The following is a 14,288-nucleotide window of genomic DNA, read 5'->3' on the forward strand; positions in this document are numbered from 1 at the left end:
AAAAAGTCTGTTAAGAATGGCAAAAGCTAAGTTCTCAGAAGCTCAGAAGGAATCCTCTCCACATTCACTCAATAACAAGATTTGGACATCTACTCTCCTAGCAACTTGAAGACCAAGGGTGCCCCTCCACACAGACTGCTACTGTATCCTCTACTCCAGAATCCATCTCAATGGAAACATGTTCTTGTATCTTTTCCTGACTTTAAAGGAACTTTTATCCTTTGCCTCTCCAATCAACCATCCTTATGAAAAGTCACATAAAACAGTATTAGCACATTATTTAGAAACAGGCAGATACCTGGGGGAAAAAAAAGATAAAATGGTTTCTTCTGGAAAAACAGCACTTATGCAGAAGGGAAGAGGGGATATGGAAGATGCAGCAAAGAACTGACTTTTTCCTTAAAAATCTTCAGCACTAGTTTACTTTTTAACTAGTACTAGTTTTACAATGATAAGCTTTTTTAAATTGAAAAGCCCAAATACTTTTTAAAAAATCAAAATCACAAATATACTTTATCAAAAGACTTTTAACAGGTACCTCATTTTTATAATGTAAGATACTGATAAGTCCATATTTAATTCATTTATCATAGTACCTAGCAAATTATTCCTGGATTATTTATTTTTACACAGTACAAATATAAAACACTCATCTAAACATGGTCTAAAACATAAGTTAAACAGTCTTTTAATGATATTCTGAGATGATAAGGAACACATTCAAGTGTATTTCGGAAGAAGTGGTCAGGGATATAAGAAAGGAAATGCTCCATTTTTTATGATTTGGGTTCGAGAACTTGTTTTTTATCTCCAAGTACTGATTTCAAAAGTCAAGGTTAAATTAAACAACCCGCCCCCACCAAAAAAAAGACTTCAACTGGCCATTTAGAATCAGCTGCTAGTGGAACAAAGAAGCTATTTGAGTTGCCAAGAGTGTCAGCACACAGCTGCCAGATCATAATCATTCTGATCATATTTGCATGAACCTTAAAAAAGACAGTATAGAGTGAAAAAAAAGCCAATTACCTAAGACTACACATAGTATTATCCCATAAACACAAATATATATATATATATAACATCTATGTAATAATGTAACTCAGATATATATATATCTGAGTTACATTATTACATAGATGTTCAGGCACATGTTCATCAAAACAATTTAAGACTGGTTACACATGTCATAAAATTTCACATTTTTTACTTTCACTTTGTATTTTTATTTGCTATTAGAATTATTTTTAAAACAGTGACAATCAATTAGTTGATTTCCTGAATAAAACATCTCACGAAGCAAAGGAGCTCTACCTTCAAACTCCTGAAGTTCATGTTCAGTTGACTCTATTTTGTTTTACTTATAAAGCTTTCCTGATACGTAACTGACATACATCTTACATATTTAAAGCATTCAATTTGGTAAGTTTTGAGACATGTATATATACTCATGGAATCATTATACATTTAAGATAATAAACACACTCCTAAAAGCTCCCTCATGTCTCTTTGTAATCTCTCCTTCCTGTCCTCCAGCACACCCCAGCACATGCACGTGAAACCAACAATCTGCCTTGTGTCACTATAAACTGAATTCCCGATAATTTCAGTATAAACGGAATCATACAGTATTCTTTTTTGTCTAGCTTCTTTCAATGAAAACAATTTTTCTAAGTTTCATCCAAACAATATTCCTTTTTAATTTCTGACTAATATTACACTGCATGGGTAAACAATCTGTTTAACGATTCACCTGTTGACATTTAGGTAACTTCCAAGTCCTAGCTATTAAAAACAAAGTTACCATGAACATTAGTGAACACATCTTTGTGTGGATACATACTCTCACTTTCTCTTGGGTAAATATCTAAGAATGAAATGGCTGGACTGGGTAAATATCTAAGAATGAAATGACTGGATCAAATAGATGTGTGTTTAACTTTTTAGACTGAAATTCAGTGCAGCATTTTAATATTTCCATGAGAAGAAAGCTGCAGTTCCTTCATTAACTAGCCAACATTTGGTATGCTCAGTTTTAAAATTTTAGCCACTCTAACAAAAGTGTGGATATAAGTATTTCACTGTATCATTAATTTACATTTCCCTAATAATGAAAGAGACTGAGTACCTATTCATGTGGTTATTTGCCGCCCATATACCTTTGCTGAATGTTCAAATTTCTTGTCCATTTTTATTAGGCTGTTTCTTTTCTGACTGAGCTTTAAGAGTTCATTACATATTCTTACTGGTAGCTCTTTATCAGACATATGCTTTGCAAACATTTTCTCCAAACCTACGGTTTGTCCTTTCATTCTTCTAACAGTATCTTCCCAATAGTAAAAATTTTCATTTTGAAAAAGTCCAGCTCATCACTTTTTTCTTTAATAGAACAGACTTCTGGTGTTCTGTATATAAGAAATTCTTGTTTAAATCACAGTCACGAAGATTTCCTGCTACATTATCCTAAAGAAGTGTTATACTTTTAGGCCTGAAATTTAGCTCTATCAGTTAATTTTAAATATGGTACAAAATACAATTTCCTTTTTATGCATGTTGATATTCAATTGTTCCAGCACTACCTGTTGAAAAGACAATCCTTTCTCCACTGAACTGACTTGCACCTTTGTCAAAAATCAGTCATCCATTTATGTGTGAGGCTATTTCTGGACATTCTATTCTATGCAATCAAACTTTACACTGACATCACTGCTTGATTACTATAACTTTAAAATAATTCTCGAAATCAGGCAGTAGCTTTTATGAAGATTCCATCAGTTATTCTACATAAATGATCATGCCTTTTGGAAATAAAAATAGCTTATTTCTTCCTTTGCAAGCTGGATGTCTTTTACTTCATCTTGACTGACTGCTCTGAATAGAATCTCCAGGACCACTGTATACATTCTGAAGTGGTAAGGGCCAAAATCCTTGAATTGTCTCTGATCTTAGGGAAAAGTATAAAGACTTTCCCATTAGAAATTATGTTATGAGGCTTTACTCTAACCAAACTTTTATGAGAAATAAATAAGATCCCTTCTATTCTAAGAATCCTATACAAAACTGTATCAGGAATAGATAGTGGTTTTGGCAAATGGTTTTTCTGTCTATTGAGATGATTACATTATTTTTCTTTTTCTATTGTTAATATAGTTAAGCACTCTAATTACATTCCAAATATTAAACCTACCCTATACTCTAAGCACACTATTTCATTCTGCAAAAAGGAATAAATACAGTGAGACTGTGTAAGTATGGATAAGTGATTTTCAATCTTCACTACCACTTTGTCTTCAAAGATGGTAATGTAATTATAGATAGCTAACAGAATGAAAACATATCAATCTTAATATTAAAATAAAAATATAATTAAACAGAATTTATAAAGCTAAAAGTTAGAGCAGTAGTCAGGAGTTAAAGTAGAAAGTTAACAAAACTTAGAAAGTAGAGGAGAAGAAACAGAGGAAAGAACAGGGGCACTGGTAAATTCACTGTATATAGGGAGAAGTCAAGGGCTTCCATTGAAAGTTGATACAAGAAAATTTTTCATGTATGAATATTATGTCATTAAAAAGTACAAGGTAACCAGAAGTAAACCTATTAATATAAGTGTATGCAGGAGTGTTTCTGATTAGCAGAGTGTATTTTAAAATTTGTATCTGAATGTCTTACGATAAGACACATTCTCCAGTTTGTCCTTGGCTCCCTAACCTACTTCCTATTACACTGCAATAAGCCAAATTCACACAATTATAAACCTTGCCTGATCCTGTGACACTTGAGTTTCTACAGATAAAGAGTTAATCTCCAAGACATTAAAAAACAGAATTTGCTAAAAATGGTTATTCCTCAAAATCAACTGTATTCTACATATCAGCAATGAACAAAATTGAAATTAAGAAAATGATTCCATTTACAATCCCCAATCAGGAATTGAACCTGTGACCCCGGAAGAGAAAGCATGGAGTCTTAACCACTGGACATCTGGGGAAGTCCTAGGATGGCTATAATTTTAAAAAGGGAAAAGACCAAGTTTTGGTGAGCATATGGTTCTTCAAAGAACTAAACACAGAATTACCATGTGACTTAGCAATTCCACTCCAATATATAAACCCAAAAGAAATGAAAATATCTATTCTTACAAAAACTTGTACACAAATATTCACAGCAGGTTTCCTCATAATAGTCAAAAGACAAAACAATCTAAGTGTCCATCAACCAATGTCTACATCAACTGATGAATGCATAAACTGTGGTATATACAAACAACACAGTATTATTCTGCCTTAAGGAATAAAGCACTGATACATGCTACAACATGGAAGAACCTTGAAAAACATGTTAAGTAAAATAAGCCAGACAGAAAAGGCCACTAATTGCATGCTTCCATTTATATGAAATAAAATATCCAGAATAGGCAAATCCATGGAAACAAACTAAACTGGTAGACTGGGGCAAGCTGGGGAGGGCAGGTGGGAATACTGATATGACCGCTTACTGGATACAAGTTTCTTTTGACCTGATGAAATGTCCTTGGTTTAGATTGTGGTGACAGTTGTACAACACTGCCAATGTACTAGTAGTCACTGAATTGTACACCTTAAAATAGTTAAAATTATGAATTTAATTTTAAGTAAATTTTGCATCAATAATATTTTCTACAAGTGGTTGTCCCTGGGCATAGAACTTGGGGTGTTTAAGAGAAAGGGGATATTAATTTCTCATTATTAAGTCTTTTTTAGTACTTAACTTTTCCCTCGTACCAAATGACCACAGATAAATAAACATAAAATGATTTCTCAGCTAAACTAACAATATCAAAAGTTACTATTGGGGGAAATAGGGAAGATTCATAGTGTTTGAATTATGTTCTACATATTCTTTTTCTCTCTAATCCTATTCCTTCTCCCATACGGTATGGTACCATTACTGATTTAGTTTGTTGACAGTTAACTTTAAAATGTGGAAATTAAATCATATACTTCTTCCTTGCAAAGAATAACAGAATCAACTTCAAGTGAAAGTTGCAACAGGAATGAACAAAAGTACCAAAGTTTTCCCAGGGAAAATTGTGGTCAATTACTCAATAATAATGATATTGCACCTGCCATTATCAGGATTAAATTTCCTGAATTTTCCTTCAACTGAAGATGTTAAACAGCAAATTCAACTCTAACATTTTCAGTTTTTACTTAGATGTATGTTTTACATAGTAAATATGAAGAGCTCAATACTTACTTATCAAGGAAATCCTTATCCACTACAGCAGAGATGTCAAGAAGAGGATTTCCCATTCCAAAGAGAATATTTTCACTAAAAAAAAAAACAAACAAAATACAAGCAAAAGTTAGAAATATCTCTGAAAGTAAGGTGATGTATAAAATGCACACAAATATAAAAATATCTTCACTTTACCCTGAAAATAAACCTAACATACTAGATTATTAAACCTTTGATTTGCCTATTACATACATGTAGAACAAACTTTAGCGGTAGCACAAAGCCATTCAGAAAGGACAATGACTTTTAAATTGGTCCAAATAAAACCTAACAAAAGAAGAAACCAGATCATGTGATTTTTTTCCACAGTATTTAATAGCTAATGACTAAAGCTAATTAAATTCTATGTTCTTTTTTTCAAGGTTTAATAAAGTTTTATATATTCAACAAACTTGATGAATACTTAACTCTATCTATGAAGTGAAGTGAAATGAAGTCGCTCAGTCATATCCGACTCTTTGCAACCCCATGGACTGTAGCCTACCAGGCTCCTCAGTCCCTGGGATTTTCCAGGCAAGAGTACTGGAGTGGGTTGCCATTTCCTTCTCCAGGGGATCTTCCTGACCCAGGGATCAAACCTGGGTCTCCCGCATTGTAGGCAGACGCTTTACCGTCTGCGCTTAACTAATGAAAGTTTATTACAGAGCACAGAGCAAGTCCTGGAAAAATTCAAGCAACAGGCTTACCTCTGAAAAACTGTGAATGCCTAGAGTGGGACCTTTGTGTCATAGACAGTGTAATTTTCAATTACATTTAACAGACTTTGAGCAAGTCTGTTTTCCATAGTACTACAGTATCGCTCAAAACTAAGGGAAAGATAGAACCCTGAGAACCACAAGCAATACCAACTGACAGCAAGAAATGGACTAGAGGCATAGCTGGGTCAGCCTCGATGAGGGGCATTCTTCTAGTTACTGCAATAAAACTCACCCCTGCATAATTTCCCACTGGCATCTAGTTTGCTCAAGCTCTTTTCCAGTTGCTTCCAAACCAGTTACCATCCTCACCACTTGGAGATTATCATTAATACCAATAGGACTGATACACCAAAGTTTCCTTAGGAGAACAAAGTACAGCCTACACTTACAGTCTAAAATGATTTAGAAGACTAAAGTAAAATCACAGATTGGGCAACTATGGTTGAATATGCAGTAAGGGGAAATCTGTCCCTTTTTCTATTTAAAGAAAGCTGATGAGGGAGGGATAAAAGACAATGAATTTATTTATTCACATTGGCATTTATAATCAAAAGTCTAATAAAGAAATTAAATGCTTAGAAAATGAAGGATCAACAGGCAGACACAGTAAAATGTGACCATCATTTCATTAGGAACTTCTCTGCCTAATTTGTGTATTATTGAGCTTCCCTGGTGGCTCAGATGGTAAAGCGCCTGCCTGCAATGAGGGAGACCAGGGTTCAATCCCTGGGTCAGGAAGATCCCCTGGAGAAGGAAATGGCAACCCACTCCAGTATTCTTGCCTGGACAATAAAAACCCTTCACTTCACTTCAGTTCACTCAGTCATGTCCGATTCTTTCTGAACCCATGGACTACAGCACGCCAGGCCTCCCTGTCCATCACCAACTCCCAAACTTTACTCAAACTCATGTCCACTGAGTCTGTGATGCCATCCAACCATCTCATCCTCTGTCGCCCCCTTCTCCTCCTGCCTTCAATCTTTCCCAGAATCAGGGTCTTTTCCAATTAGTCAGTTCTTTGCATCAGATGACCAAAGTACTGGAGTTTCAGCTTCCGCATCAGTCCTTCCAGTGAATTTTCAGGACCGATTTCCTTGAGGATGGACTGGTTGGATCTCCTTGCTGTCCAGGGGACTCTCAAGAGTCTTCTCCAACACCACAGTTCAAAAGCATCAATTCTTGGGCACTCATCTTTCTTTATATTCCAACTCTCACATCCATACATGACTCCTGGAAAAAACATAGCTTTGACTGCATGGACCTATGCTGGCAAAGTAATGTCTCTGCTTTTTAATATGCTGTTTAGGTTGGTCATAGCTTTTCTTCCAAGGAGCAAGCATCTTTTAATTTCCTGGCTGCAGTCACCATCTGCAGTGATTTTGGAGCCCAAATAAATAAAGTCTGACACTGTTTCCACTGTTTCCCCATCTATTTCCCATGAAATGATGGGACCAGATTCCATGATCTTCGTTTTCTGAATGTTGAGTTTTAAGCCAACTTTTTCACTCTCCTCTTTCACTTTCATCAAGAGACTCTTTAATTCTCCTTCACTTTCCACCATAAGGGTGGTGTCATCTGCATATCTGAGGTTATTGATATTTCTCCTGGCAATCTTGATTCCAGCTTGTGCTTCTTCCAGCCCAGCATTTCTCATGATGTACTCTGCATGTAAGTTAAATAAGCAGGGTGACAATATACAGCCTTGATGTACTCCTTTCCCTATTTGGAACCAGTCTGTTGTTCCATGTCCAGTTCTAACTGTTGCTTCTTGACCTGCACACAGATTTCTCAGGAGGCAGGTCAGCTGCTCTGGTATTCCCATCTCTTTCAGAATTTTTCACACTTTATTGTGATCCACACAGTCAAAGGCTTTGGCATAGTCAATGAAGCAGAAGTACATGTTTTTCTGGAACTCTCTTGCTTTTTTGCTCTGCCTTTTCTAAATACAGCTTGAACATCTGGAAGTTCACGGTTCATGTATTGCTGAAGCATGCCTTGGAGAATTTTGAGCATTACTTTACTAGCGTGTGAGATGAGTGCAATTGTGTGGTAGTTTGAGCATTCTTTGGCATTGCCTTTCTTTGGGACTGGAATGAAGACTGACTTTTTCCAGTCCTATGGCCACTGTTGAGTTTTCCAAATTTGCTGGCATATTGAGTGCAGCACTTTCACAGCATCATGTTTTAGGATTTGAAATAGCTCAACTGGAATTCCATCACCTCCAGTAGCTTTGTCTGTAGTGATGCTTCCTAAGGCCCACTTGACTTTGCATTCCAGGATGTCTGGCTCTAGGTGAGTGATCACACCATCGTGACTATCTGAGTCATGAAGATCTTTTCTGTACAGTTCTTCAGTGTATTCTTGCCACCTCTTCTTAATATCTTCTGCTTCTGTTAGGCCCATACCATTTCTGTCCTTTACTGTGCCCATTTTTGCATGAAAATTTCCCTTAGTATCTCTAATATTCTTGGAGATCTCTTATTTATTTAAAAAAAAAAAGCACAGGGAAAATATTATTGAGCTGCTTGGCTGTTTCTTTTTATTCACACTTTCTAAGTGTTTAGTTCAATATAGACAGTAATGTAACCACCGTAAAAATTAAAACACAAAACATTTCCATCATCACAAAAAAATATCCTCCTGTCCCCATATCAGTCTCTCCACTCCCAACTGGTTCCCTCCTGGTTTTAAGAAATATAACAGTGATACTTCTTTTTAAGAAGTCAGTCCTTTGCATATCTCCTGCACTCTCAAAATGGTTTATTACACCCTACTCGAAAATTTAGTAGAAATAATATTATCAAATTAATGCAACCTCTCTAGGCCCATGGCTTCTACAGTCAAAGAATTATGGTGGGAAATGAGAACAATGAATCACAATAACCATGTTTAAACTCATTTCTAAATCTATTTATCCAACAAAACCTTTGCTTATGAACAAAAATGGATAAGAATATGTGAAATGTTGATCTTAGAGCTCCCTGTATAAAGGACAAAAGGGGAAGAACTTAAATACCAATTACTGTTCCTTACTGCAAGAATTATATAGCATAGGCCCTGATGAGAGATGCTGTCAAGCTGGCCTAGTTGGAACCCACTGCAGCAAGCACGGCTAATATAAGAGGTAACAGACAAAAGAATTTAAAATAACACATAAAAGGTGTCTTCATACAGTAAGTTAAGTAAAAACTATACAATTATTTCCAAAAGCAAATGAGTTTAGACTACTCACATCATTTTCCTCTCCATCACTGTATATAACTGAGAAGCTATTAAACAACTTCATTGTAATATGACAGATCAACTCTGTTAAAAACACTAATGCTGGATGATCAGTAACTCAGTTTGGCGGTGGAAGCGTTTTTCTCCTAGACCTGCCCGAGGACTTATATATCACCTGTGATAAATGCCGTATCGTGTAAGGTGCTCCTAAAATTAAAATTGGGTGCAGTTCAGAAAAAAAAAAAAAACACTAATGCTTTAAAATGGCTAATTTCCTAAATACACACTAGTATCCAGGCCAGTAAATACTGTACCACCCTTCTCAAATAATGAAAATACTATTTAAGTAAGCATTTATTTTTATCTTTTCCTATTAGATGTTAACAAGATGGACTGGTCTGTAGCCAAAAACTATCTGACTCATACTAGGACTATTATTTTGTTAGCAATTTAAATGTTAGCAATGTCTTTTTCCTGGAATGGATGCTAGGATGAAAGATTCTGAATGACTGGTTTTGTTGGGGTTTTTTTTTAGTCAGTAATTTTACATGTCTCATAATTCAGATGCCATCCAACACAAACCTATAATTATTATTGTTAGACAACCCACAAGTTTTATGCACTAACACAGATATGAAAGTAAAAGATACTCATAAAACTTTGTCTACTCTATTGATACATTATTATTGATTAGCTCTTTGGTCAGCAAAAATATTTAGTTACACTATGCTGCCAGAATAAATACTAATGATGAGTATCCTTAACTATTACAGCCATCGTCCTCTCTTTAAATTCAGAAGCCTCATCTTCATAGGTGATTCTTCTCTCTCCATCAATAAGCACTATTCTTAGTAATAACTGCATGTTCTTAGCTTTCGCCAACAGTTTACCTGCCAGGAGCCCCCACAACATCCCACTGGCACTGCCTTTAACTAGGCCCTCTAGGCCATCTGCTGCTGCTACTGCTAAGTCACTTCAGTCGTGTCCGACTCTGTGTGACCCCATAGACGGCAGCCCACCAGGCTCTCTAGACCCTGCCTAAATTTCTACACTGCTGCTATTTTTTTAGCCACAATAAATCCGATACAGTATCACCAGAACTATATTATTTAAACAAATCCAGATGTTCAAGCTGGTTTTAGAAAAGGTAGAAGAACCAGAGATCAAATTGCCAACATCGGCTGGATCATCAAAAAAGCAAGAGAGTTCCAGAAAAACATCTATTTCTGCTTTACTGACTATGCCAAAGCCTTTGACTCTGTGGATTACAATAAACTGTGGAAAATTCTGAAAGAGATGGGAATACCAGACCACCTGACCTGCCTCTTGAGAAACCTATATGCAGGACAGGAAGCAATAGTTAGAACTGGACATGGAACAACAGACTGGTTCCAAATAGGAAAAGGAGTACGTCAAGGCTGTATATTGTCACCCTGCTTATTTAACTAAAATGCTGGACTGGAAGAAACACAAGCTGGAATCAAGATTGCTGGGAGAAATATCAATAACCTCAGATATGCAGATGACACCACCCTTATGGCAGAAAGTGAAGAGGAACTAAAAAGCCTCTTGATGAAAGTGAAAGAGGAGAGTGAAAAAGTTGGCTTAAAGCTCAACATTCAGAAAACGAAGATCATGGAATCTGGTCCCATCACTTCATGGAAAATAGACAGTGGAAACAGTGTCAGACTTTATTTATTTGGGCTCCAAAATCACTGCAGATGGTGACTGCAGCCATGAAATTAAAAGACGCTTACTCCTTGGAAGGAAAGTTATGACCAACCTAGATAGCATATTCGTATACATTACTTTGCCAATAAAGGTCCGTCTAGTCAAAGCTATGGTTTTTCCAGTGGTCATGTATGGATGTGAGAGTTGGACTGTGAAGAAAGCTGAGCGCTGAAGAATTGATGCTTTTGAACTGTGGTGTTGGAGAAGACTCTTTAGAGTCCCTTGGACTGCAAGGAGGTCCAACCGGTCCATCCTAAAGGAGATCAATCCTGGGTGTTCATTGGAAGGACTGATGCTGAAGCTGAAACTCCAATACTTTGGCCACCTCATGTGAAGAGTTGACTCATTGCAAAAGACCCTGATGCTGGGAAAGATTGGGGGCAGGAGGAGAAGGGGACGACAGAGGATGAGATGGCTGGATGGCATCACCGATTCAATGGACATGAATTTGGATGAACTCCGGGAGTTGTTGATGAACAGGGAGGCCTGGCGTGCTGTGATTCATGGGGTCGCAAAGAGTGGGACACAACTGAGCGACTGAACTGAACTGATCTTAGAGGCAGCAGTGAGTAGTCGCAAGAAGTAAGATCTTAGTTCCCTAACCAGGAATTGACCCTGTGTACCCTGGATGAAAACCAGGAATCCTAGCCACCAGATCAGCAAGGGATAGAGGTTAGAAGCAAATTTTCCCTGGCTCTTACCCCCACTGAGAAATTCGTTTCTCATGAAGGCAAAAACTGTACAAGCAGGTACAAAGTTTCTTATTAGAGCACAGCACCATAACAAGTGGGTGAGCACACAGAGAAACAGTTAAGATAGGAGCAAGGCAAAAATACACACCCAAGGGAAACGGTGTGGGCGTCCCCCCTAAAGAGGAGGAGGGCAGTAGAGAGGTAGTTAAATCATTCATACAGGGCAGTTCTTCTGGGTATTTGTTTACCTTTGGCCAATTACATGGTTTCTTTTTCCACACCTGACTTACTCTAGGACCCTCCCCAACATGCATGTGCAAATATTTTTCAAAATACATTCCAGCCCAGAGGCCTATAGGGTGGCCTTGGCGTCACATATTACAGAGTGACAAACTCCTCCTTTTGACCCCCAAAGGAGCCTTTCTGTGCACGTGCAATGTATCCCTTGCCCCAAGGATGGGAAATATATGACCTCTTGATCTTTTACACAAACAAGGTTTAGCCCCTTTCTGTTTCTGACTGTTGTTATCTTAAAGTGTCCTCAGGAGACAAAGCCTGGCTATTTTACTCTATTTCTGTTGTTATTTGTATTCTGAAGTGCAAACAGGAGACTGACTGTAAATATCTAACCTGGAGCCCACCCACCTCCTGTCTCAAGAAATGCAAACAGAAGGCTAATTGTAAACGTCTGGACTGTAGCTCATCTTTTTTTGCCCCAAGAAATGTATACAGGAGGCCAGTTTAAATGCCTAGCCTGGAGCCCATCTTGTAATACTACTTCTACTGGTAATAGTAAAAAATTGGAAGCAACCCAAATGTCCTTCAACAGGTAACTAGGTAAACAAACTGTGGTACACCCGTACAATGGGCTAATATTCAGCATTAAAAAGAAATGAACTATGATACAACCTAGATGGATTTCAAACACACTGTTGTGAGTGACCATTTAGGGATAACACAAAGGAGTTTCTTTTGGTGACAGAACAGTTTAGTACGCTAATTGTGTTAATATGGAATCTGTACATGATAAAATTTCACGGAACTATACACCGCCACCACGCCAGTAAAATGCAGTGTAAGCAAAGACTGGTGATATTCTAAAAACATTCACAGTTGACTTAATAGTACTATACGTGCCAAGCCGCTTCAGTTGTGTCTGACTCTTTGTGACCCCATGGACCGTAGCCTGCCAAGCTCCTCTGTCCGTGGGATTCTCCAGGCAAGAATACTGGAGTGGGTTGCCACTGCCTCCTCCAGGGGCTCTTCCCAACCCAGGGAACGAACCCGCATCTCTATCTCCTAGAACTGGCAGGTGGGTTCTTTACCACTAGCGCCACCCGGTAAAGTACTATACCAATATTAACTTCCTGGTTTTGGTACTATACTATGGTTATTTAAGATTTATTACTGGCGGAAGTTGGGTGAAGGGTCATAGGAACTCTCTGTACTCTTCTTGCAACTTCCTGTGAGTCAAAAAAGAAAAAAAGAAAATCGTAAAGTATTCAAAAGAAAAATATATTAAAATGTTTAAAAAACAATTAGGGTGACATCATCAAGAATGGTAGAATAAGGGCCTCCAAGAATCCTCTCTTCTATAAAAGCAACAAGAACAGTAAGCAAAAAAAAAAAAAAAAGTCAAAATCAACACTTTCAGAGCTCCAAAGGCTTGCAACATCTGAGGAGCATTTTTCAAAGGGAAAAAAAAGGCTGAATCTCTGCAAAAACAGCAAGCTTTGTGGCACTCTAACTTGCCCAATTCCCATCCCCCTCCCAGCTCCATGGCAGCCTTAAAAGCAAGAGCCCCAAAAACACAGTGGAAAGCAAGAGTCTATCAGCCACTGGAGGAATTGGAACAGAACTGGAGCTCTTTCAAAGCCCCATTTTCAGAGACCGTTATTATCGAGCTTTTGAGTAACCAGCAGTTACCCGAAAAACCCCTACTCCTAACACTTCTCATCATTTGACCTGACTCACAGTTTCCCCAGTGCTCACATCCTTTTCCCCAGGGGCATTTGTCAAAAACAATCATCTGCAACTGTTTAACACTCCAGCCATCTGAAGCAGTTGGGAGCAAACCAAAAAGCTTAAAAGTAAAAGTGTGGACGTGAGATGTCCATAGGGGTTTTGAAAAGTTCTGAATATTCCTGAGAATCTAGGAGACCACGTACATGTGCCCTGGCCTGTGTGCATGCTCATGAAAGACTTGAAAAGGCACTAAGCAATCATCTCTGAACATGGGGCTCTGCACAAGCAGGAAATAAAGGCTATGGCAGCACTGTAAGCCTGGCTAAGCATTGAAGTTACACCTTATCAAGCACAGACAGCCTCTCAGCAAACATTGGGAGAAAATAATAAGTATTGGAAAGAACACAGAAAAACTGTAATCCACACTGCTGGTGGAGATGTAAAATGATGCTGCCAGCTTGAAACAACGTTTGGCAGTTCCTCAAAAGAAAAAACAAATGTAAAATTCCCCGGTGGCGCTAGTGGTAAAGAACTCGCCTACCAACACAGGAGACATAAGAGATGTGGGTTGGATCCCTGGCTCAGGAAGATTCCTTGGAGAAGGAAATGGCAACCCACTGCAATATTCTCGCCTGGGAAATCCCATGGACAGAAGAGTCTGGCAGGCTATAGTTCACGGGTTTGCAAGAGTTGGATATAACTTAGT

At 37.8% G+C, this 14,288-nt stretch overlaps 1 protein-coding gene across 11 annotated transcripts in view; it reads right to left on the bottom strand.

Moving 5' to 3' along the window:
- The window catches only part of ADK (adenosine kinase), a 549,097-nt gene that overhangs the window by 498,357 nt on the left and 36,452 nt on the right, over positions 1–14,288 (bottom strand). For all 11 annotated transcript variants that reach the window (XM_086381947.1, XM_086381942.1, XM_086381948.1 and 8 more), the window contains exon 2: positions 5,233–5,307. In XM_086381947.1, coding sequence (XP_086238073.1) covers positions 5,233–5,307 — 75 coding nt within the window. The remainder of the gene's footprint in view (positions 1–5,232; positions 5,308–14,288) is intronic.

Source organism: Bos grunniens, chromosome 28, assembly GCF_055505025.1.
Source record: "Bos grunniens cultivar Pamir isolate PY7600 chromosome 28, Bosgru_T2T1.0, whole genome shotgun sequence".
NCBI lineage: Eukaryota > Metazoa > Chordata > Mammalia > Artiodactyla > Bovidae > Bos > Bos grunniens.